This window comes from Phalacrocorax carbo, chromosome 4, assembly GCF_963921805.1.
Source record: "Phalacrocorax carbo chromosome 4, bPhaCar2.1, whole genome shotgun sequence".
Taxonomy (NCBI): Eukaryota; Metazoa; Chordata; class Aves; order Suliformes; family Phalacrocoracidae; genus Phalacrocorax; species Phalacrocorax carbo.
The window spans coordinates 20,580,259-20,604,922 of record NC_087516.1 but is presented as its reverse complement, the minus strand read 5'-3'; the positions used below and the strand labels follow the sequence as shown (position 1 = coordinate 20,604,922).

The 24,664-nt window shown below is 40.2% G+C and overlaps 2 protein-coding genes across 6 annotated transcripts in view; one reads left to right on the top strand and one right to left on the bottom strand.

Moving 5' to 3' along the window:
* Nucleotides 1–17,539, top strand: part of CCDC149 (coiled-coil domain containing 149) — a 53,401-nt gene extending 35,862 nt beyond the window's left edge. For 2 of the 4 annotated variants that reach the window (XM_064449234.1, XM_064449236.1), the window contains exons 10-13: nucleotides 3,557–3,633; nucleotides 8,729–8,836; nucleotides 13,412–14,005; nucleotides 14,621–17,539. In XM_064449234.1, the coding sequence (XP_064305304.1) occupies nucleotides 3,557–3,633; nucleotides 8,729–8,836; nucleotides 13,412–14,004 (778 nt within the window). In that variant the 3' untranslated portion in view covers nucleotide 14,005; nucleotides 14,621–17,539. The remainder of the gene's footprint in view (nucleotides 1–3,556; nucleotides 3,634–8,728; nucleotides 8,837–13,411; nucleotides 14,006–14,620) is intronic. The other 2 variants (XM_064449235.1, XM_064449237.1) reach the window with 2 other exon arrangements.
* An 847-nt stretch (nucleotides 17,540–18,386) lies between these two features.
* On the bottom strand, nucleotides 18,387–19,891 carry SOD3 (superoxide dismutase 3). 2 transcript variants are annotated; one of them, XM_064449233.1, is made up of 2 exons: nucleotides 19,758–19,891; nucleotides 18,387–19,328 (listed from the first exon to the last, which is right to left on the bottom strand). In XM_064449233.1, exon 2 carries the CDS (start codon nucleotides 19,291–19,293, stop codon nucleotides 18,580–18,582), a length of 714 nt encoding a protein of 237 aa, XP_064305303.1. In that variant the 5' UTR covers nucleotides 19,294–19,328; nucleotides 19,758–19,891; the 3' UTR covers nucleotides 18,387–18,579. The 2 variants fall into 2 exon arrangements, with proteins under 2 accessions (XP_064305303.1, XP_009512836.1); XM_009514541.2 differs by having other exon boundaries at nucleotides 18,387–19,309; nucleotides 19,758–19,890.
* Nucleotides 19,892–24,664: the final 4,773 nt, after the last annotated feature.

The following is a 24,664-nucleotide window of genomic DNA, read 5'->3' as shown; positions in this document are numbered from 1 at the left end:
ACATCCATTGTCACTTGCTCTTGGAACAGACACGCTATTGTTATTGCTGCTTTTCTAAATATGTGGCACGATAAAAGGAGCGGTGGGAGTATGTGCGTAGGAACAAGTAGGCTAAATCCAGCCCTTAATTTTTTAGCCCCACTTTTAAGGAAAAAAGAAATTGTTTGGGAAGAAAAACAGGTCATTTTCCACAGGTGATTGGTAGCTACTCCTGCTAAGTTTAAGTAACATCCTGTGTTTTTTCTGACAAGCACATTAGCTTAATTTGCAAAGGCAGTTGTAAATGAATTCTGTATGCAGTAATCTGTTGCAAGATTAAATAGTTACATAAATGCAAAAACAGAGAGTCCTAACCCTGCCTAGCAAGCAGACAAAAATCTTTTTTTCTTCTACCAGCAATAAACGGTTTCTTAGATGTTCTTTTTAGTGCCATTTGTTCCTGAAATTACCAGCACCCATGCAAGCCAGATCAGTGTAGAAGCTGCTCTGCTGCTTGGACATGTTGCACGAATTTTAACATTTCTAACTTGGGCAAGCTCGGTCATGACCACAATTACAAAATGGATTGTGTCAGTCTGTAACTGAGTAATGTTTCTATGTGATGTATAGAACTAGATACGTGACCGTGACAGATCCTATTTACAGACATTTAGGTGATTGTATCTGTATGAGGGTATATGCCTTCTGTAGCAAGATCTAAATTGAAAGTGAGGTGAACAGAGCTCAGGTGCTGTAAATTACCACAGCTCCCTTCAGATTACGACCATCTATGTTGGGCAGATTGGAAAGCTAGAAGGGAGCTTCTAAATTCAGGTGGGAGCATGGCTGCTGTTCAATGAACAACAGACTTCTGTAAAACCTTGTCCTGGAGGGAGGTTTAGACTAAATCCCTTATTGCATTAGACACATGACCAGAGGACAATAGAAATAACTATTGGCGCCTTTGTCCATGATGTGATCCTTCTGTTTTAGTCGAAGGATCTGGTCCACTATGGCGAGAGATTTAAAAAAAATAGATTAGGGAATTTGATGCTACCAACCCATGCAGCACCTTTAAAAATACCTACTGTTCCAGGCTACCACAGCTCAGTCTTCCTACAGCACATACAAAGGTGGCAAATTATCTGGAGGTCACGGGAAAGGAAGGAATGGGATAAACCACACTCTGTTTAGGATTGCTTACACATTTATTTTTTTAAAAAACGTTTCTATAAGAACTCGCGTCTTTACTAGGGTTCATTTCTCCCATACTTGTCTTCAGATAATGTGGTTTGGAGCAAACTAGAAGAATCATACTCATCACTGAATGTATTTTTCTCTCTTCCTGAATGAAAGGAGCAGGGTTAAGTATTGTCCTTTCTTTTTGCCAACCATTGTTCAGAGCTGCAGTATGATCCTTCTACGTGAGAATCTGGAAGAGGTTAAAAAATAGCTTAGCACCTCTTCCAAGGATCCAGTAGGAATTATCAGGATATATTTGCTCCAGAATCTTAAGAAATAGTGTGGTACAGCTGATAAATTAATCATAAAATTTAAGAAAAGCAAGAGAAAAGTGACTTCGCTGTTGTTGTCTGACTAAAAAGAGCAGTAGCAATAACTGAACTTGATGCAGAGGGCTGAGTTTCCTTCTGTGATACAGCAAGCTAACAGGGAGGGCAGTATCTTTCCCCCCTTTTCTGCCCTGGAACTACTGGTGAGCTACTTCTGAAAATAATAAGGATTTTTTCTTTTTCTGGCAGAAGTGCTAAACTGGTGACCCATTTGTGGTGGCAACCATTAACCACATCAATTTTGTTTTGTTGGCTCCCTGCCTGAGCTAACACAACGTGGAAATAGTCTTGCATCATGTCTGCTGTTCCCAGGAGAACTACACATCCTTCAGCTGACCTTTGGTGGGGCCTTAGACAGGGAGGTGGGAGTGGGCTCCCAGTGCACAAGGCAGAGCTTCTTGTAAGTCACCCTGTGCCTTTCTCCGTCACCCATTGCTCTTTGTACTGCAGAGCGCAGTTGCTGGATGTCAGGCCATACACTGGGATATGAAAATAGAGTTATTAAGGCTAAGTCTCTCATACCAGATGGAAGCATTCTGAAAGCAAAATCTAGGCTTGAACAATTTTGATTGTAATTGGAGAAGACAGTAATAGATCCATCATAACCTTGGTAACCTATTTGATTACTGAGTTTCAATGGGGAAATAAACATAACTGCTCCCAAATGTCCTCTCTCCTCTGCTTGTAAATGTGATGAACCGTTTGCTTTTTAGTTGCTTTACACCCCTGTACCTCTCAGTGCTTTCTTTGATATTTATTGTAAGCTTTCTCTTTCTCTTTTACATTCTCCCTCTCATCTCGATATTTTTGTAATCTTTAAAATACTTGCAGGCTTTTATTTTGTCATTGCAGAGCCCTCACAGTAGAGATTTCAAAAATACTTAGTCCTTGTTAATCAATTTTTCTAGCCTCTTTGATATTTGCTGGGTTTGCTACTCTTCACATCCTTCCCAGATTCTGCCATCTTGTCAGTAATGACATTCCCAGTATGCTCAAACGTCTGCAGCATAAAACCCTCGGTAGAGAGCATGCAGTGCAGTATTACAGAGCACTGGTGAGCATGGGAAGATACTGTTGCCTTGCAGTGTTGTGATATGCTGCTTCTCAGCATTCAGTTCAAATTTAACTGACTTATCCTGTTGCTGTAATTTGATGAGTAAAACTTGCTGTCCATTATCTCTGCTGTCATGTTTACAATAGCTGCCTCGTCTAGGTTTCTCACTCTGTTGAGTATTGTTTGGGATTTATTTAAAGACTTTTTAACTCTAGGAGTCTTGCTGTGTCTGTGAGAGAAACACTTTCAAAAATTCATTGGAAAAAAGAGCTCTCTGCAAGAGAAATGAAATCTCTCATTTGATCTCGGGAGAGAATTAAGACTAAGAGTTAAATCCTGCAGGAGAGTTAACTGCAAATAGTATTTGTGTAGGAATCAGATACAAAAGAAGGAATGACCCAAGAAATGCAGTGAAGACTGAGAGTGGGTGATAAAGGCACTAAAGAACTTGAAGCTTTTTAGTAAAGTAGAAAACAGAGTTCAGCACTGAAAGAAAAGATGTAGTAGGAAAGATATTCCTTGCCATTTTAAGCAATCTTAGTGATAGAGAAACCTTTGTGAATGAAGGACTAGGCCAAAACTGAATTTGAACTTCAAAATCAATCTAGATGTTGTCTTGAGTTTTCTGTATTTTGTCTGTACAGCGTTTTAGCTGTAGAGAAAGTAAAAGTAACAAGGAAGAGATATTTGCAGGCAAGGAAGTATAAATATTGTGAGTTGCTATTCTTTTGGGTAGACTTCTTTTTTTTTAAACTCAGGGGGGTGGGGGGGGGGGTTGTCCATTGCCATTAGTGAAAAGAGATGACAGTATACAGGTTTACTGCACTAATTAACAGCTTCAAAATTCAACTGTAGTCATGTAAGCAAGTGGGCTTTGGTTACCTCAGTATAACAAGGAATCTCATCTCAGCTGACTGTCCCTGGCTTTTGGTTTTGTTTTCTTTTTCCAAAGAATTCTAGGTAATCGAGTGGCAGAACTAGAAAAGAAATTAAGAACTTTGGAAATTGCTGGCTTGTGGAGTCTTCCAGGTTAGTAAAAATTCAAAAGAACAGCTTTCATTATTTAGTTTTCAAGGGTATATTTGCATTTAAGAAAAGCTTGGCTATAATTTTTTTAATGACAGTTATCTTTTGAATGTGCTGTTCAGCACATCTGCAAAATTAGAAACCTCTAATAAATGTTACGTTGAAACCAAAAATCACTAGACTCTTTAAACTCTAAGTCAAGTATGTATACTGAAAAAAAGAAGTTTTAAGTACTGGAAATAATCAGGTTGTCTCCGTAGTCTGCAGGCACAAAAATTTGAACTATTTTATTTAAACAGTTGTGTAAAATGGTACGCAGGATATTGGCCATTATATTTTTCAACAAATTTTATTTATTGATTTTGTACCTCTCATAACTTCCATGGATTTTAACCCTGTTTCTTTAATGTTTTTCTGCAGAATCATAAACTCTGAGAAATTGGAAATGTAAATGATCTTAAATTTTCTAGTCCGTCTCTCCAGAACAGGCTTATTCCCTGTAGCATCTTAAGTATTGTATTTGGTTTTGAATTACTCAAGTAATGGGAGATTAATCTGCTTCCTAATATACCTTCCTGTTAGGAAAATGTGCAATATTTAATTTACATTTACTTTTTGCTTCTTTTCTTCCCATTACACCTAATTGTGTCTTCTTTAACCACTGTAAATTATGCTACTCCATTGTTGGTGTTTGCATCATTAGGCTTTGTTGTTTACAGCTTCCTGTCAGCACTACCAGGGGTGGGAGATGGTGTGGTTTAAGCTTCTAGGTTTTTGGCTCTGTGTTTTTTCACGCCTAACCTTTCCATCTGGAAGAAAACATTAGACAAAGCTGAAGAGACTTTCTGACAAACCTATTCTGTTCAACTGTTTGGCCTGATGCGGTGTAGCGTGCCTGTTGCAGCATTCTCAGTCGCCCTTTCTGGAACTGGCTTTCTTATTGACACTTTCCAGAACTGAAGGTCCCAAACTTGTTTCCATGGATCACTCTTCAGTTAGTCACCTAATGTACGTAGTATACTTAGTGCATTTGTCCCTCCCCACATTCTCCAAAGGATGCAGGTGAAATATTTGTCTAAGACCCTCCTAATGCAGTTTTGTACATCAGTACAAATGTGTATTGTGAACTCATCAGTTTAAGGTATTTCTTAGGTTTTTTTCCAAAACAGTGGTCCATGAAATTAATACACTAATAAACGCAGCATTTCTAATCTTTGCAAAATGTATTAAAATAATGGAACAGTGGGAACTTCTTGCACCATTGTTGGTCTGTGTAGGTAAGATATCAAATTAACGTTTATACAATAACAACTCTCTCTTTCCTTCCTTTCTATTGCTGCCTGAAGGCCTGAGCTACAATGTCTCAGTGGGATTTGGGAGTAGGTTCTGCTTGACATATATTTTTTAGTAACTGATTTTAGCAGTACGTTAAATATTGTCACTGCATGTAAATAAACAAAAATGTTATCTGAACATTTTTATATCTGACAGATTAAGATGTTCAGTGAAGTGAGTCAGATGACCACAGAGAAATAAGAGACTGCTCTACAAGGCAATTCCTTTAAATAGAGAAAAATAGTAAGAAAGGATGATCTTAAATAGTTGTAAAGGAATTTTACACTGGATTGCGAGTTCTGTTGAGCCCCTTGCTGCTTGCCTTTTAAATCAAGAGTGCACTTTTGTTTCCAAGTGCACTCTAGTCCCAAGGTGGTTAGAAAGAGCCTTGCAACACCTGGTGGGTCATCAATTTTCTTTTCAGAGCGTGGAAGGCTTCTGCTCCATAAAACAGCAGCGTGTAACAAATAGCGTGGGAACTACCACAGTGGACTGTGCAGCTGAATGTTGTCTTGGGTGAGGGGCAGAACATGGAGAGTGTCTCATCTAGTCAGGCTTAAATCCAGAGAAAAAAATTATTTGGTTTTGAGTTGAACTTTTTTTGTCATTGGAAAAAATATGCAGGTGAAAGCTGATGTTCAGTCTAGCACTGAAATAAACACGCATTATAACTTGCAGGTTTTTAATCTGAAGTTAATGTTCCTACTTGGACATTGTTGTCCATATAACATTTATAACATCTGCTGTCACCATGATATTAATATCTTCCAAATGGTATTAATAAATAATGTTAGTAAACTTCATCCCATTGAAGAAAGAGCTTGGCTGCGTCTAATTTTTTGTTAGGTGACATATTTGTCATCTGCTTTTTGAGCAATGTATGAATGAACTCTGGGGAAGCTACTTGAAGAGGAAGCGCCTATTTAATTTTTGAAATGGTGAAACTGGTAGCATGGTTAATTTTCTGCAGAAGTTCTGCCTACCACAAACTTTTGCTTCCCCTGGTTGGAAAATGGGCTTTAATTAAATGAATCTCTTGTGAAGTTCATTGCTGAAAAGAAAGCAAGCTTGGGCATAGATTTGGCTCTGATCTTTCTTTTTATGAGCCTACTTGCCTTGAGGAGGAAGCAGAGAATGTGATGTTCGCAGAATCATTGAATTCTTTGTTTGTCGTAGGTACTTTGTGATTCAAATATGCACACCTAATATGCTAAGTGTATTCGGTAATACTACATCATGAACACCTTATTCCTCCCACACTTTAATGTCACTAGACATCCAGATAAGTAATTCTGTATTTTTTTTTTTTTAAATCTATCATTTCCTGAAAATTCCCAATTTCCACAGGAAAAAAAGCCTAAGAAAAGAGCAGACCATGACTCAGCCTTTTTCTGTCTGGGATGATAAGAAAGTTTCAGCACTGCCTCTTGCTCTGCAGTAATCAGCGTGGAGCAGAGGCAAGGCAGAATTAATGGGTTCAGCAGCTGCTGTGGGTATAGCCAGTTACAGCTGTGCAGGGTGCGGCAGAGGTTATAAGGATACCCAACCCTGGAGCAGAAAATGAAGAATTTACTACTACTGAAAACTCATTTGTCTGCTTATTTTGAGTTCTGTACACTTTTCACTAAAGTCCTTGAAAGATTCATTAAATAGAGGAACGCGAAGCTACAGAAGTTATGAAATTGAGCTTACACGGCAGATAATTGAAATTCCCTGTGTGTAATCTGACTTCACATCACGATTCACAGAATATAGTGCAGCAATACCCTCATGTCCCTCCTTCATGAATGGATGAGAGTCACTGTTAAGAAATAAGCATGCATCGGACTCTTTGGGCTGTGTTGCTTAGATGTGTGGATATTGCGGTTAGCTTTATTTTCTGTAACCAAGTTGGTTTTCAGAGAAAAATGGGAAAGTAAATGTGTATACTGTGTAAACGCTGGCCAGAAGTCAAGAAGTTTATTTTCTGAAGCTTGTCTTGCAATCTTCAGGACTTTAGCTCAGGCTGTACTTTATTAATTAAAAAAAAAAAAAAAAAAAAAAAAAAGACTCTGCTTTCTACTTTCCTATTAAAGCCTCCCCAACCCCCCCAGTGGTCCTGTTCATCATCTTTTTGAATTTTACTTCCTCCATTGGATTGTTTTATATCTTTTTGAATACGTGGCTACTTCTGACTGTGTGTAAATATCTATTGGATGTTTTCATACCTCTGGTTCCCTGTATGATTTAGTTTTTCTTTCAACACAATTCCTTCACTCTTACAGGAAAGTGCATTCGTCTAGGGGCTTTTGCATTTTGAAATAGCCATTGAATTTGTTTTGCACACACACACCCCTTTTTTTTTTTTAATTTTAATTAATTTTGCCTTACACTGGGGGTGGTCTCCACTTTGCGGTTAGTTAATATTTTTTCATTACTTGCTATGATGAAGGCAGAATTCTGATGCATACTTGACAGGGGATCAAAGCTTGACAAGATCCATGTCTCAAAAGCATTAATTGCATTCATATTGCTGCAGTATATATGCCAACATGTTAAGGGTATAAAAATGTCATTAATACCTTCAGGATCAAGGTGTTTACAGCCAGTGCTTTCAAAAGCAGTTAGGATTAGTCCGGTTAGACTCCGTGGGGAACAGCTTGACTTTCATTATTTCTTAGTAGGTACCAGAACTTTCTCAGAGCTGGATTTATTCCGGGTATCTCCTGACCTGGTGCTCTTCTGAAAGTCTTTGTCTTGGATGGGTGATTAGATTTAGGATGTTGCCTTAAGGTGAAACGTACAAACAGATTTAGAGGGGAGAAGTAGTTGTTACATAAATGTCCATTCTTATGGAGATAAATAGAGCAGTAGCTTGCTGCCTCCCCAGCCATCACTTTTCGGTTGGCAGTTGTTCTGGAGGCCACACAAACACCACGCTTAGCTGATCTTGCACATTTCCTGCCATTTCCCCTCTAGGTTTAAGGTAGTGTCAGTTGCTAAAAACATGAGCATCCTGAATGTGGAGGACTTCCTAAAGGATCTGCAGGTGTTGCTTTCTGTATTGCTAAAATATGTAAAGACTAGGCATCTACAGCAGAGTCCTCAGCTGAAGAGTTTCTTGCACTATTTTGTCTGCAAAAGAGCTGGAAAATTGCCCTTTTCCATTTGGCTTTAAATGAAAATGCTCAGAAATGCTTTTGGAATTTTCAGATAAAAATCGCTCCTGTTCCCTAGCAGTGTATGCTTGTCTGCTCCCTCCATTCCTAGTTAGGCTAAACTTGTAATATTTTTTAAGGGAGCATTGTAGGATAATAAGTGTGTGAGCCTGTTGTGTAAAACTGCGTATGTGATACGAGCAGGTTCATCATTGAGGCAGAGTAATAGAGAGTAAAGAGTCGATGCTGAACACTTGCTGGTAATAGCACACAAATGATCCATTACTCTTTGTAAAACTTCTGGTATGATCTGATTATTAATATTCTGAATTGAATGCTAATTGCTAATACAATTTGCTGCATACAGCACCTGGTCTTCTTTCAAAATCTGTGCTTTACTCAGTACTGCGGGTAAAAACATAAAGCCTCTTCTGTATTTGACTTGCATATTCCAGCTTCAGTACAGAGTATTTTTTTCCATTCTGTAGAAGGATCATTTGAGATGCTTCTCCTGTTCTGTACTTTTCAATAACATTGCAAAAAAATTGTAGGATGTGTTTGAATATCATTAGTGCACAATGGGCATAATTGGTGAATTAATAGTTCTAACACTTTGATTGTTTCAGGTGGAAAGGATACCATAACATTCAGTGACCCAACCTTGCCTGTTATACAGCGGTCCAGGTCACCGTTGTTAGCATTTACTGATAAGCCACAGAAAACTGAAGTACAAGGTGAGCACCTGAAATGTAAGGAACATGATGAGAGCTGAGCACTCATTTCTTTCCAAATAAAAATATTACTTTTCATGCTGGGATAGCAGAAGGCAAAGTTTCAGTGGTCACAGACATTGAGTAAATCATCCACAAGTAAAATGGATAGATGGTCCCAGTACAAATAGCAAAGAAACGACTGAAAAATGACTGTTGAATAGATTGCACGGGGCTAGGGATTAGGTCTTACACCTCAAAGAATTTTCCTGCCAGATAACTTGATACTGCGAGAAGTTATTCATGCCATCTATGTTACAGTTAACTGCCTCCTGCTCTTTTTCCCTTGGTTAAAATGCACAGTAGGAAAGCAGTCTGTGGAACTCGCTTAGCACTTTCCTGCATTATAGCTGATATCTAGATGAAAGGCTTCCTGATTGCGCCTGGTAAATTGAAATACCTGACTCGTTTTCCCAGGGAAATTGACTGCTTTTTTTTTTTATAGTCTTGCATGTGTTTTGTTAAAAATCCTTCCTCAATAGCTTGCTTTAGCATCTTTCTGAAGTCAAGCTTAACTTTATTTGACAGTAGCAGAAGATAGCGTTTTGCTGATAACTTTTATTCCCTCCCCCTTAGTTTTTCATAATGGTTGGGAGATGGATTATCATTATTATGCTTGCCTGTCGGCATTTGGATAAGCTCTTTAATGGGCATAACATTTTGGGATGCCCAGATCTTACTCAGCTAACCATGAAACATCATAAACAATTTATTTATTAGTCCTGAAACTGAATAGATTGTGGCTTAATTTTGATTTTATTATCCATGTCATCATCTGATAAAACTTGACAGCCAGACTGATCATTTTTTATCATCTTGATCAGCTGATATTTTTGCTAAAAGTAAGAAGTGAAACTATAGTGAATGGTTCTCTGGTGAGTAATAATAACTCATAAATATTCATTTTTTTGCCTGCTTAATCATTGATTTTTATTTCAATCTGCAGTTACTGAAAGTATTTACTTAGTGGCATTATGCTCTTTCCTTTATGTGTTTGTCCTAGGTGAGGTTGGTATTACAGTTTTGATTAAAGCTGCCTGTCAAATCTCATCAGACCCTGTTTCTCTTGCTTTGTAACACTGCGAGACTTTAGCTCTGGGCTGAAGCTTTGTGTTTTCTTCTTCAGCTCATTTTTTTTTAATGTCATCAAATCACTTTTTTGTGTTAAATTCTGATGACCACGTGGGTTTTTGGTTTTGTTTTCTTTGTCTGTTTTTTTGGTCAGTTGGTTTTTTTTTTCCTAAACATGCAAGTATTTAGTATATCTATAGTTGAAAGGAATTTGAAATCTGGGGAAGAGGTTTCCACCCTGAGAAAACAGGCTGGAGTTTCCACTCCACTTTCTAAACCACTCACTTTCAAATCTCATCTGCTAAAAACAACAACAAAAAAAAACCCAAACCAATGATGCTGTTGATTTGTGCCACCAATACTGGTAAAACTCTGCATGCACTATTCCTTCAAGATAACGTAAAGCTAGAGGGGAAAAAAACTGGAGCAGAGGAAAGGAAGGCTGAGATCAGGCCTCTCAAGTGATGGGAAGACTAGTGTAGATAGTGTAGAATCAAAGGAAGTCTGAGTGAGGGGGCACTTCTGTCTGGCTGAGCAGAGGTCAGAGCACAGGAGCAAGCAATCGAAATGCTGAGAGTGAAAGCAAGGTGTGGTAAAAAAGATTGAAAGGTGGATGAGAAATGGGCAGAGTGTAGGGACTGGATAAATAAAGGGAAATAGAGCAGGAGAAAAGAGCTAGGCAGGGGAAGAGTAGAATAAAACAGCCTTGGAGAGGAGAAGGCAGACAAGGATTAGGCCTGTGGCAGACATGAGAAGAATCTGCTCCCGGCAGGTCGTCACCCTCTTTCATGCCCCCTATTCTATAATTGTTAAGAGAGCCAAGATCAATTGCAGAAATACTGTCATTAAACTGGAGTAGGTTAAGAAATTACCATTCTGCCTGCACAAACAGCTTGTTGGTTTTTTTCTTTGCATGTGGCTCAGTATACCTGATAATCTGCAGTGAGCAGTCAGACAAAACTCACCTCTGTGATAGTTTAAATAAACTGGGCCAACTTCGCAGTGACACAGATGAGCACAGATATACTACCAGCTGTGTGGGGGATGCCATAACTTCTAGCAGTAGGTAGAGCAACAATAACATCTTCCATTGCTCCAGATCCTTTTTCTGGAGGGTGTTTGAGGCTGCCATCTTCCCTTCGAAGCCTGGAAAGGAAGCAGTGTGTGTTCAGCTGTCAGGCACATCCCTGTGCTTAGTGTCACACAGCTCCTCTGCAGTCAGCAGCTCTATGGGACTGATACACTTAGTCACCTTTTGTGCCACTCTGCATAGAGAATGAGTGTCTGGTGTTGAGTTTTAGGAGCTTGGTGCATATTGCAATTTTTAATCTATAAAGTGTACCTCCAAAATCTGGGGGAGCTGGGCAGCTGGAAAGAACACAGGAATGTGTTCCTCTGCCTTTGTTTACCAAGCAAGTATGCCCTTTGTTTAAAAGTATTTCACAAATAAAAACAAATCCACTTTTATTTTCCTATTAGCTGAATAATGAGTAGAGTGAAAACACTTCACATAAGCAGAATAGCAATGAAATTCTTACATATCTTTAAATACCGGGCTAGATGTCAAGTGTGTCAGCTATGGTCCTTTAAGCAGTACCATTGATATTTGGTGCCTCTTTGGCCCAAGAAACATTTTTAGCTTTATCAGCTAAAAACTTCAGCTTTAACATTTTAGCTTTTTTTAGTTCTGTATCAGAACTTTCTGTAATATGTCAAATGTTGCTCTAGCTAGTTCTACAGATAATCAGAGGGCTTTTTCATGCTTTTTTTATCTAATCTATCTGCTTACCCTGATCTCATCAAGGCCTGTTTTAGTTTGTACTTGTTATCGTTGTTTCAGTTAAGCTGGATGGTAGAAGTCTGTAGGATATACTGTGCAGTTCCTGTGTGAAAATGCATAATGACATAGTGCCATCATATGAATTAAAGACTGTCGTGTGCCACCAAATCTCACTTTAGCTGATGCCCAGGATGGATAGCGTCATGGGATGGATTGTACTTGAGCATCGCAGCTGCTAATGAACAGCTATTCAGGTTTTTTCCCCCTCTCCATCGTTGAGTGCATTGTTCCTGCTGTATTGCCTGTGCACTATTTCAAGCATCCCTTGAACACAAAAGTACTGTTTTTCTATGAACTTTTCTCTGGTGTTCTAGTGCTTTGAAACAATTTATCTTCAGAAAATTGCAGCAAGGTGATGGGATGGTGATATCCCACTGTAGAGGAAGGAAACTGAGGCATGCAAAGAATAAGGTAAAGTCCCTACTAATTTTGAGTGCCAATGTGAGGTACATAAGTTTTGGCTCTTTTTGGAGCACTTTGAGTATGTTCAGATATACAACATGAGCAGAGCAGTACTGTAAATCAAGCCCTGAGGTTTCCAGCTGAGCGCTCAGATAATGAGGATTAGGTCCAGTGGGTGATCACCTTTTGAAAGTTAATTTATCCCTGCCTTTTCCACAGACTTAAATTCCAGCTCTTCAGAGTAGCATTCCTAGCTTCCTTAATTGTGGTAGGAGTATCTGTTCCCTTCATGCCAACCCTGTCTTACTCAGCAGCTCCCAAATTATAAATGAGGTGGGTCTGGTAGAGACGGTAGGCTCCTGTATTGTGTAGCTCTGATCCCTCCCTGCAGCCAGGCTGTCCTGTGCAGTGCGTGAGGCAGGATTCCTGCAGGAGAAATAGTGTAAATACTCATATACTAAAAGGTAACACGTACGCACAAGAGCCATTTTAAGCTGTCAGTGCAGCCATACTTCTGGCATTTCCAAATTTTTCTCACTTGACTTCACAAGCTTATTTTCAATAAGGGTTTTTGTCCTTAACTGAGACGAGGACAAATTCTCTCTTTCACAAAGCTGTTTGTTTATACATTGCTGTTTTCTCTATTCTTACACTTTGTTCAGTGTTTGTCTTTTGGTATAATGGTATATTTGAAATTCTTCCACTGTTGCTTTGTTTTATGGTGTTACCCACATTAGAATAATCTTTTATGTTAGGAGAAATGTTGCAGGACCAACAACGAAACTTTATTATTGGATAAAAGCCTGTGAAAAACTCCAAACAAATGGAGCTTATGTTAACCCCTGAAAGTGGCAGTGAATTGGGGATTAATATTAAGCTGTGCCAAAATTTCTGTAGCTGACTGCCTTGCTTAGAGTTGATATTCCTTTGAAAAAGTTTGCCTGACCCTGCTGTTCTACAGTATGTTGTCAGCTATGACTCTCCTAGAGTTGCCGGTGCTAGAGAAAGACAGGCTCCAAAACAGGGCCAGATCCAGCAAGAAACTTAGTGTTGATTGCTTATCATCTAAGAAATGGGCCTGGGGTGGGATAGGGAATCACTCTTAGAAATACCTTACTGAGGTAAACATCTCTGTGGCCTGCACTGGTGGTGATGGTCGTCAGGTCAGATGTTTAATAAATACTTGTGACTGACTAGAGCATCTCGCTATTCCATTTCTCTTTCAGCAGAACAGAAGGGAGAACGTGATGAAACTTGTGCTGTTGCAAGTGAGTCCCTGGCTCCAGAGGGAACAAACTTAAATAACAGGAAGCAAAATAAACATTTTTATCCTTCATTACCCCAGCTACCTTCCGAGGAAGAAGAAATAAACAAGCTTGGAAGTCAGATAATTAAACTGACAGAGCAGGCAGTTGCAGAACTGGAAGGAAAAAGAGCAGGCGCTTCTGCAGGGGAGCAGAATGTGGTGGTTGGAGCAGAGCTTAATGGTTCATCTGAGGGAGAGTTCCCACTTTCCAGCCCTGACCCATCCGACCCCACGGATCCCTCAAACTCTGAGAATGAACAAAGAGCTGAAACTGAGGCCCTGAAGGACGATGGCGAAACCTCAGAGAGCGATTGTGAAATTCCAAATGAAAGAGGGGATCAAAATAGCAGCACCATGGGTGTGGTGCACACTGAGGACCCTGGGAGGCATGGAGGGCTCAGTGTTACAACTGCACACACAAGTAACAGCTCTGAGGAGCTGCCTGAGTCTGAAAACAAGAAGCCACCTGATCCTGCTGAAAACTGTGAATATTTGGATAACAGTTTGGCTTGAGGTATGAAATCCAGGCCATCAAGCATCTCACTGTCATCTTTTTGTGGTATCTGTGGTGCTGCAAATATGATCAGTGAAACAGTGTGCCATAGGGGTGATTTTTTTTCATTGAACTGTTAAGATTTGTCTAATAAAACTCTTTTTTTGTTAGTTTTGGCTACAGTGTACCAAAATGTAAATTACCTAAAGGAAAGAATTAGTGATGAGGTTTAATCCTGTTGGTTTTCTGTAATGATTTGAAGTTTCTATGTAACAGATGTAATTTACATTAGTGTAGCAAAGAGGCCAATGATAATGATTTATCATGTTATCGCTAGGCTTCTGTAACCTGCATGGTTCTCATGCTGGACTGTATTTTAATGGTTAGAAGTGTCTTCCAAGGATGAAAAAAATTGAGTGATAAATTGAGAAGCATTTTAAGGCTGCAAGCTATTGCTTGTTTCTGAGACTGCATTCTGTTTCTCTTTACATGTAGTGACTCTAAGTACATCCTTAGAATAAAATCACTGTTCCCTTCTAGGAAGTTTCTGAAAACTATCCCTGCATATATATCATTCTCTCATTCTAAACCTTTATATCTTCTCAACTGTACAAAATTTTTCCTTCCCCCTCCCAGCTCATCTCATGAACATGCAGGGAGTTATTTCACCTGACACTGAGAACCCAATTTAATGAAGATCTGAAGGAAACATCGTCAGAGACGCCAGAAGTCTTTCTGTGAGAAACGGCAATGCTGTTCCAAAGCAAGGAGAACAGCAAGAGGAGAACCAGTGATGCCCTGTCCGCCTACTTGGCGCTTTCAGTTACTGGAATCACGTTCTTCAACTTACAGGAGGTGGAACAGCCCTCAGGCTGAGTAAAGGGTGGTAGATTTCAGTCTACTCCATCTGTGCCCTCCTTTTAAAAGGAATCGGTGTCTGTCTTATTTTTTTATGCTTTGGAATTAAGGATAACTCTCCCTGTCCTCCTCATTTCACCCGTCTGTGGTGTGGCAGAAGGTTTATTTGCATTGTTGCCGCCTTCTTTAACTTCTTCCCTTGTTGATGTTTAGCCATAGGAAAATAATCCTATAATAACTGGGGAAAAGGGAGGCTGCTGTGTCATTCCCTAGCTCGCTCCTGATGCTGGAGCTGTGCCACTCTGCTCCTAGGAAGGCAGCAACAAGGGAATGCTTAATGTTGAAGTTAGCAGCTGTTGGAGAAGGGGAGGCACGTCCTTCTTCTTCTGTCTGTAGCATAAGGAATAGTCTCTGCAGCTGTGGAGCTTCTATGGGCCAGCAGCCGTCAAGGCAATTTTTCTGCTGGCTTGGGACCTAATTGTCTGTAAATGTTCATTTCTCACTCCTAGAACTTGAAACCAATCAGAGAGAATTAAACCAAATTTAATAAAATACTACTAATAAAAAGGAAAATCCCTCCCAGATTGAGTCCTTCTTTGACAAATAACTGCCAGCTGCAAATTTTTACAGCCCACTTGTCAGCTACTGAATAAACAGAGTTTATATTAGCGATACTGACAAACTCTTCTGTATACGGAAGTTGAGCTAGCAGGTGCTGCCATAATCAAGGTGTCAGAGTCCATGAACAGTTTGTATTCAGCAGAAGAAAGGCTGTATGTAAATTATTACATATAAATATAAGGAATGATAGTGGGAAGGAGAAAAATGTGGCTTGTCTCAGTTCTCATGTGTTTTCCCTAGCAGGTGCATTCATGTAACCCTTTCAGTGTCTGTCTGCTGGCAATGAAGCCATGCTCTCAGTGCTCCACAAATATGTTTCCTTCCTCTTTAAAGGTAATTTGACATTGTAGCATTTCACTGATTTTAAGCAGCAGCCCTTAGGAACAAAAACCATCTGTATAAGGGACATGAAGCAGTAAAAAGTTTTTCTTTCATTATCCTGGTCACCATTTAAGTTCCTCATCACCTGAAAAACCAAGAAGAGTTTAAGTATTTGAGAGATTGTTATGCTGGTCCCATTAATTGTAACTGACTGCACTATTGACTCATTTATATGACAGGATGGACAAGTCGGAAGAGAAATAGCTGCAGAAACTGAAATCTCTGGGAGAATGTGGCAGGATTTTTTCCTTTAATGCTTGAATGTCACATGAAGTAGCATTTTATTCAAGATGTATTATTTTCTATCATTCACAGACTAATCCTGTGCAGAGCTAAATATCAATGCGGTCAGAACTGAGGCAAGCGAATAAGAAGGTCAAGATTTCACGTAGCTGAGCTCAGAAATGTTGAGGGTGTTATATTGGTTCCCTGTCCTGTGGCTTCCCTGACCCACAGTTGTCCGTGTGGGTTAGCGTTTTGCTCCTGGTCCCTGAAGAGCCAGTTAATGCTATTAATTAATGAAGAGCTTGGTGCAAACATTCGAGCGGGCAGAAGCAGTGCTGGACCAACAGCTGTTTACTGCCTCATTCGTTGATTCTTTTCAGTATGTTTTTTCTGTGAGAACATAGCGATGTACAACCCAACAATTAGGGCATCTTGGTAATTATCCTCACACCATTCTCCCTCTTAGGTGCCATTTTTATATCTTTGCAATCATTAAGTTCCACTGAGATATCTAGATCTCTCGAAACCTTACGTTTAGTGCTATGTCACTGCTGCAGTACAGTCCCTCTCCTTTCCGCCCTAGTGAATGTGTATTCTAGCTACATTTTTAGCCTTCTTCCAGGAACGGACTTCAAAGCCAGGACACTTGTAAAAGTAAGACATCTTTGCTGCACTATGTGATAACTAATTGAATATTCTTGTCAGTATCTTCCTTGGATATTGCTTTAATTGATATTGTTGTGCTATTAGAATGATGATTTTTTTCCCAGTAAATTAATTAGTGTTTTGTTGTGGAATCAACACTTCTTTAGGTTTTTCGGGGGGTTTAGGGGAGTGCATTTGTTGATGGTTTTTGGTTTGGGGTTTTTTTATTAGACTCATGTTCCCTTTTTCTAGGACTTCAGAAGTGCAGAAGTTGCATCCAGAGATACAAGCCTTGTTGGTGTTGGGCTCTGGGGAAGCAAAACGGGAAGGGAATGTTGTGGCAGGGGTATGGAGAAGATGTGTTTCGCAAACCGATTTTTAAGGAGGTTGTCTCGCATTATCTGTGAGAAGGATTTCATTTGAAAGTACGATACTGTGGTTATTTGAAAAACAATGTTCGCTGAATTTGTAAAATAAGTGTGTGAAAATGACAGATTAAGCAGCATCTTTTAGAATTCTGCTTCTTTTCTAAGTAAGACTTTTTAAGCTTATGGGAATTTGTGTAATAAAGACAGTGGAGTTTCTTTAATCCATATGAGCTCAGGAATGTATTTCAAAATCTTAACTGAGATTAAGTTGAAAGTCTGCTACATTTCTAAAAGATAGGATTTTGTTTACCAGCTTCTGTTTTGTAGTTTTACTTTCTAAATTATGCAGTTTAATTTATTTGCAAACCTTTCTTTTGTTGTTGCCTGGATTAACTGCACAACGTGTTTCAACTATATTAATACATTTTGTCATCTTTAATAAAAACATTTCCTGATATGCTTGTTCTACCTGCTTGTTTCCTTTTCTCAGTATCAGATGAATGATAGTCATGAGGTAGTGTTTTAGTATTTTCAGTGACTTGTGTTAAATTAAAAAAGTAAAGCTTTACTGAGTGAGAGTTTTAAGGCTGAAAATTATCTGACTTACGTCTTTTCACTGTCACTTCTCCCAGTCTAAATTGACTGATTTACTTCCTACCTTTTAGTATGAAGAAACATACTCAGTATTTTTTAGCTTTGGAAATAATATTTATCTCTGATCTGCTAACTTTATCCTTATTGTCTAAGCAGCATTAAAACGTTTTTATGCAACTTAGTTACTAACAGGCACAAACTAGAGGCTTTAGGGAATTTTTGCTGAGGAGTGATGGTAAACGGGAATATTTCTTTTAACTCTGCTTTCAGATGCGATTTAGCTATAGCCATGTGGACAATTTAAAATAGGTGAGAAACTTATACATGTTTGAGAATAAAACCTGAGAATACAAGTAGAATAATGTAATGGATCTAAAGTTTAAACCAGAAATCTCTGTACTTTCCCTTATTTTTTAGGGGAATTCCATTATCCAGGTCTTGCAACACCACACCCAACACTGTTGAAAGGATAGAGATCTTTTGTGCCTTTCCGATTTGCAGCTAACTACACCACAGTGTCTAATGAGAGGCAATTTCTTACTTACTCATATTAACTTTTTCCCTTTGGTGTCTAGCTTACCCTTACAAGCCCCTTACAGCACACAGACTCTTCACAGACTATCGACCACATCCGTTAGCACTCTTACTTACACACATTCAACTCCCAAACTGCATAGAAGGGACTATTTTCAAGAAAATACATCACAGTGTTGAGTTGATGCTGGGTTTATTGCTGGGCTTACAGAAAGGAGGCTCTACAAAGTGATACACATTTCTTAGAAGAGCAAGCGATCGGAAATGGGAATTCTGTAGCCATATATCTTAGTGGCCAGTGACACAGCCTAAGGTACTTTGTGCTGCCCAGGCCATAGCCGGCTTCTTGGTCTTCACTTAAGCCTGGTTCTATGTTCGTTTGTTGAGCCCTCTCTTCTTCTTATCTGTAACCTCAGCCAGTTTCTCTTCCCACAAGTTGTTGTTGCATATCCCGATCACGCAGCAAGCCAGACGTTTCCCAGCATTTCCATTTTCCAAACTGGCCTTATTGTTGCCCTTGCCCATATCGTCTTCCTGCTCATGGATCACGACGGATCTGCCCATGATGGAATATGGACCAAACATAGTGGCAGAGAGTTGTGTTTTGTATTTTCTGATTTTGCCTTCTTTAGGAAAAAAGTTTCCAAAATCCCCTGGGTGACGGGGGTGATTCACGCTGAAAGGGTTATAGTGTCCTCCTGTAGAATCACAGCCGTTGCTGAGATCCCCGAGCTCGTGGATGTGTATAGCTCTACCAGATTGGTTATTATCCAACGGAAACCCATCCAAGTAAAAAATGGCTTCTAATCTTCCATGTGAGTAACACTGTCTGAATAAGACTTGTCCAGTCACCTGTGGCTTGTCAGGATCTATTTTGGAGCTGGGCTTCATTTCACAAGTGGCATAAATCATCCCATCAGTCTCATTACCAGGCATTACTGGGTAGAGCAAATTCTGCCAGAGGTCTTTCACTTTCTTCTCTATGTCATGAAGTAACTCTTGGCTTGGAGCAGTTTCTTTGTCTGCTGTGACACCGGAGGCAGACAGGGCAAGCCCAGTGACCAGAGAAAGAAGCAGAAGCATCTTGGCAATTCAGAGCCTGCAAAAGGTGCAAGAAGCTACAAAGAATTAAGGGCATTTTGCAGCAGTATGGCTGGAGAGAAAGGCACGCAGCCTTTGGCAGGGATGAGCAAAACAGGTGGGGCATGGTCCCGGTGGACTACTGCTTTCTAACTCTGTCTAATGTGACGAATTGAAACCAAATCAGAATGCATGTGCATGTTTGAACACATAGAGTTCACACCCATGGCTAAAAGAAATACTAGTGATTTTATATTTTACACTCGATCTTAAAAACTGCCTCTGTTGCCCTGCAGGAAGCAAGTAAGCCAAAGTGTTATTAAATCTATTTTTGAGTTTGTATTGAGACTTTTCTCTTACTACAAATTCCAGCAAGACAGTTTGCCAGGAGGCTGTTTTTGTTCCATCTACTTAACCACTAGCTAGGCATTACAACCGGAAAGTAAAAAATCCACCAAGCAGATTACCTTTCAGAGCTGCTGCAGAACCCCTCAGAAGTAGCTCTTTGCTTCTGCTCCCCTGAACCGAGATGTGGTCAGACAGAAAGCCAGAGCTGTTTGAAGTTGATGCTGATGGGAACTGCGTGTTTGTGTAAAAGTTAGGTAATGCTGGCTCAGGGGAGGCGTCACCGGGAGAACCATGGGAAGGGAGGGAAGGAGGGAGGGGGAAAAAGTTTTAGGCATTTTTGTTTTGGGCAGGGTGAACACTCTGTCCTTTCTTGGTTAGTTTGTTAGTCTGGCTCCTCAGTCCTCACCAACATTCGAAAAAAAAAAAAAGTTAAGTTATGAAGCTTTTAAATTAACCTTCCTTTTGATGACTTCACGTGCTTATCTAAAACAAGTGACCTTCAACATGCAGTGAGGGGAGAGGAAGGAGCTTTATTAGGGCACAGTTGGGCAGTTCGCTCACTTGTGTGCTGGTTGTCAAGGAGCTGGTTTGCATTTTTATTTCTTCGTTAGTCAAAATTGAAAGTGGTGCTTGAGCAACATAGACTGTTCCACATGGATGTATACCAAAGTTTCTGTGGTTTTTAAAACCTGAATTCAAACCATAGAGGTTGAGGTACATTTCAGCAACGATTCTCTGTGAAGAGGAGAAGCTAGTTAGTGTCTGCTGCTTTACTCGCCAAGTTATCTGCTCCACTGAAGCCATTTTTTCTTCTTTTTTGGAGACAGCAGTGATTTCTTGCCAAGAGAGAAGTAAGCGGTACTGAGGCAGCGCAACATCAGACTGAGGCACTGAGAAATTGTTTCCCAGAAGCTGGCTGGAGTGCAGAGGGTTCACATGTGTTTCATCATCTCGTGAACTGAGAAATGCTCTCCTCTTGGGGGCATTGCCCTGCCTGCAGCGCTTCCCACTGTTGTAGCTGAAATGTGGATTCCGCCATCACCAGGGCAATATAACAGGCTGAGATTTCTGTAGAGAGCAAAGAGTAACTCTTATTACTCAGGAACAACGCTCAACGCAAAAAAAAAGGCAAAGAAAATCCTTTTTCCCAGTTTATGTCTTCTGCCAGCTGGGTATGAAATGTGACTGTCAGCTTCTGGAATGGTAAAATTGTGTGTGTGAATGTTACTGCTACCATGTTCTACAGCAGATCTGAGATACTCCATTATCCGAGAGCTGATTTTTTTCCCTTTCTGTATGAGGGAGAGTAGAGCTAAAGGGGTGTCCACTGCTTGGATCATTAGCCGGGGACTGGAAATACAGAGTTAACTTCTGCTTGGGATACTGGGATATTGAACATGTTGCTTTAGCCCTGGGCTTTGGTTCCTAATCTATGACTTAGGACAAGTAATATTTCTTTTCTTCAGGGTATTTATGAGTTGTTCAGATTACTGTGCTCATGAGAACCATGCAGTGTTCAGTGGGAGCTGAACTTAAGACCAAGAGCCAGGATTGCCCCAAGCCTAACGCTACCTCCTTTGCAGCCTTTTCCCAAGTCTGTTCACTGCAGTCTCTGCGCTGGGGAAAACCGTACTTGTGTGACCTGGTAATACTATGAAATTGCTTGGTTTTAAAGCATTTGAAAGAAGTAAAACATTTTATAATCATGTTTTATAAATATATGCAAAAAAATGTTCAGTTAACAACTAGCCAAACGCAAAGGGGGATGGTTTAAGTTTGTAAAATGCAAGAAGCAACTGTCCAGACTAGGTACTATTAGAAAAACTATTTCTTAGCATCATAAACCACTATTTAAAGGGACATGATGAATGGAAGGAAGAAAGGAGCATCATTCATGGTTTACTTCTTGAGTCACAAAGTAGTGGACTGCAATTAAGTTTAACACTTCTGCATGGAAATTTCTAAGCCAGAAGTCAGCGCTCCAAGAAAGGAATTTTTAAGCCTTAGTTGAATTATAAGGCATTTTGAAATAGGAACTAGGGTTAGGATTTTAGCTGGTCTAAATACAATAACACTACTGACCTCAGCAGCATTTGTGCTGTTTTACACCAGCTGGGACTCTGTCCCTGAAAAAAAACCACCCTGAAAAGCCCAAGATACTTGCTGCAAAGCTCTTTTTTGGTGTAATGCACATGCAGGAACGACGCAGGAATGCAGAAGGGTGTAAAGGAGATGATCAAAGGGACAGAAAGGACTGCAGCAAAGCTAAATGATGTGTTTGTAGTGCTCTGCACTTCAGAGAATGAAAAGGAAATACTAGCTGTGGGCTGCTGCCAGAAAGATGTATTTTAAAAAGGAGAAGGGCTGATAACTACAAGAAATGCAATTGCCGGGGTGATTTGGTATTCAATCTGGTTCTGAAAGATGGAAGTCGCTAAGTACTAACGAGGTGTATCATTAAAGTCTGTTGTTACCCACTGCGTAGGTTTTAGTTTTCTCGTTAAAAAGAGGTGCTGAATAAGGGGCTAATAGCCTTTAAAGCAGACACCAGTTAATGGGAGGAAAGCCCACAGTGACCTGACTGTGCACTTGTACTTGTGTTACAATCCCTGTTTAAAAAATAGACCTCTGCTTTGGTCCCAGTTGTACAGGATCTATTGTATCTTGAATTTCACGCAATGCTCTAGGGTCTCCCAGGATATACAAGACAGAGTTGTCAAAACAACTTCTGCAAGGCTCTCTAAACCACATAGGAAAACCAGACTTAGCTTTACTTGTGGGCTTTACAATGTACTTTATACATGGCTCTGCTTGCACGTTCTCAATCCATACTATGACCTTCAGGGTTGTTTGGTTGGTGGGTTTGTTTTGCGGTGACATCGTCCCATTGCGTCACCCTGCTATTCAACTTACAACAACTCCTGCTATTCAACTTAAAACAAATCATTTGATTAGTTCAGCGTAGTTGATTAGTTCAGCGTTAACCGATGAAGAAACGCTGCATAGGACAGCATCCTTTTGTAGCAAGCAGTAGCCTTGGTTTGTGTCTCCAGCAGTTGGAGCTGCTCTCGGTGATTTTATGGTAGAATGATTCTCCATAAAAATGACACCCAGAGAAGGCAGGTTTTATGTCTTCTGCAGCGGGTGATGGAGCTGACTGCTTTTCTCCACGTACGGCTGAGGCTGGAGCTGCTAAAAGAATGGGGCTGTTTGTAGCCTGAGGGAAGCAGCGTCAAGATCTTTGGGAACCTGATCTGCTCCTTCAGTTCAGGGCATTTTCTGCCACTTTTGAGACACAGTCCCAGCCTGGGAGCCAGTTATGCTGGTGGGCCATCAGGCAGCAGCAGGGGCGTCTGGCGTTTCTTGGTGCGTGGGAGTTACCCGCTTGCTGCGTAGAGACTGCAGGGCACCAAAACTTCCACATGTTGAGTTTGGCATGGTATCGTACATGCTCCGTGCAGCAATTGCCTGCAAGCACAGCACCAGCCTCGTGATGTCTGCTCGTGGGTCTGCAGGTGAAGCCTGCACTGTTGATTTTCATCTGTAGAGCTATGAGCGGTGCTGCCGAGTCAGGCAGGATTTAGAAAGCAGAAATACTGTCAGGGTGTCTGCAAAGGTGCAATGCCTTTGGCTATTTACTGCCTGTCGTGTTGTCCAACACTGCCTGTTAATGTCTGGTGGAGCTCGGGTGCTCACAGGAGAGGGACATCATCCTGGACTGAGCAGTTTTAGCCTGCGTGGTAAGCACAGGGCTGGCGCTGGACTGCAAGCAGCACCTTGTCCTGCAGAAATCACAGTGGAGAGCTCATTTGCAATCGCTGTAAGGAAGAAAAAAAAAAAAAAAGAAAATTAAAAATCTTGCTGTAGCAAACAGAAGATCTGTCACTGGTCTAGGCTTACTCTTCTGTTTATTCCTGTTCCTTGACTTGCTGTTTCTATTTAAAGAAATGCAGATATTTAGTGCCTGAGATAAGCATCCATTTATAATATTCTTGCAAAAGAGCTATATGCATTTCCAACTTTTCAGGGCATTACCCATAAAAAATCAAGTTAAATAAATATACAAAGGGGAAACAACACTGTTCTCTCTGAGGAATAATTTCTCTTGAAAATAGAAGATCATGAAACTGTCAAACCACTCTAAGTCAGCCAATTTGAAAAATTCTTGAAATTCTTCCTCTTTAATAGCTTGAGAAGAAATCTTTTTATGACAGCAAAGGAGAGATGAGCTGTAAGTAAGCTTTTTGAAAAAGCTGCATTCAGAAACTCATTCGAGGTCTGTCAACCTAATTTAACAGAATTTCATCTTCACTTGTGGATATAAAATATAAATATGAAATGTAAAAAGTAGGGATGGAACCCAGCTATTAAATAATTGGCGTTATTATTTGTGTTTGCATTAGTTCCCTGATTCTTTATTTAATGTTTATCCTTTCTGCTGCGTAGCATTAATCGGAAGAGGGGTTTGCTGTTTGAAAGGAGACAAAAACACAAGACTTTCTTCAAGTTCAGCGTTAAATGGCCATAGATGGAAATATCTTGATACTTTTATATCAAAGTGAAAATTGTGCACATTTTTGCGTATTTGCACAACTTGAGCACTGTGTGTAGCTTCAAGTCAAAGCTCAGGAGCCACGGGGGGCTGGGCCAGTAGGTCACATACAGGAGCAGCAGTTACGTACAAATAACTAAATACAAAACGATCACTCTTTTTATGGCACTTAATAGCTGGTATCTCAGAAGTCTAATGATCATCACAGACTAACTGACCATGATTTTCAGGTATTTCTAGCCTTCTAGCATACTGAAGAGACACAACTGCCGGTAACAGGTTAATCCCTGCCTTCTGCTTGTGTTTGCTGCAATGCCTCTGTTGCCAGTGCCGGGGCGGGAGCTGGGTTTGTGGGTACTGACAGCTGCCGGGTGCTTCCTTGGAGCAGTAAACGTGAGGCGTCCTACTTGAGTAGGAGGCAGCAGGACTTTCCAGGACCAGAAAGTGAAGCTTGGTCCCTTCCTACGGGAACGA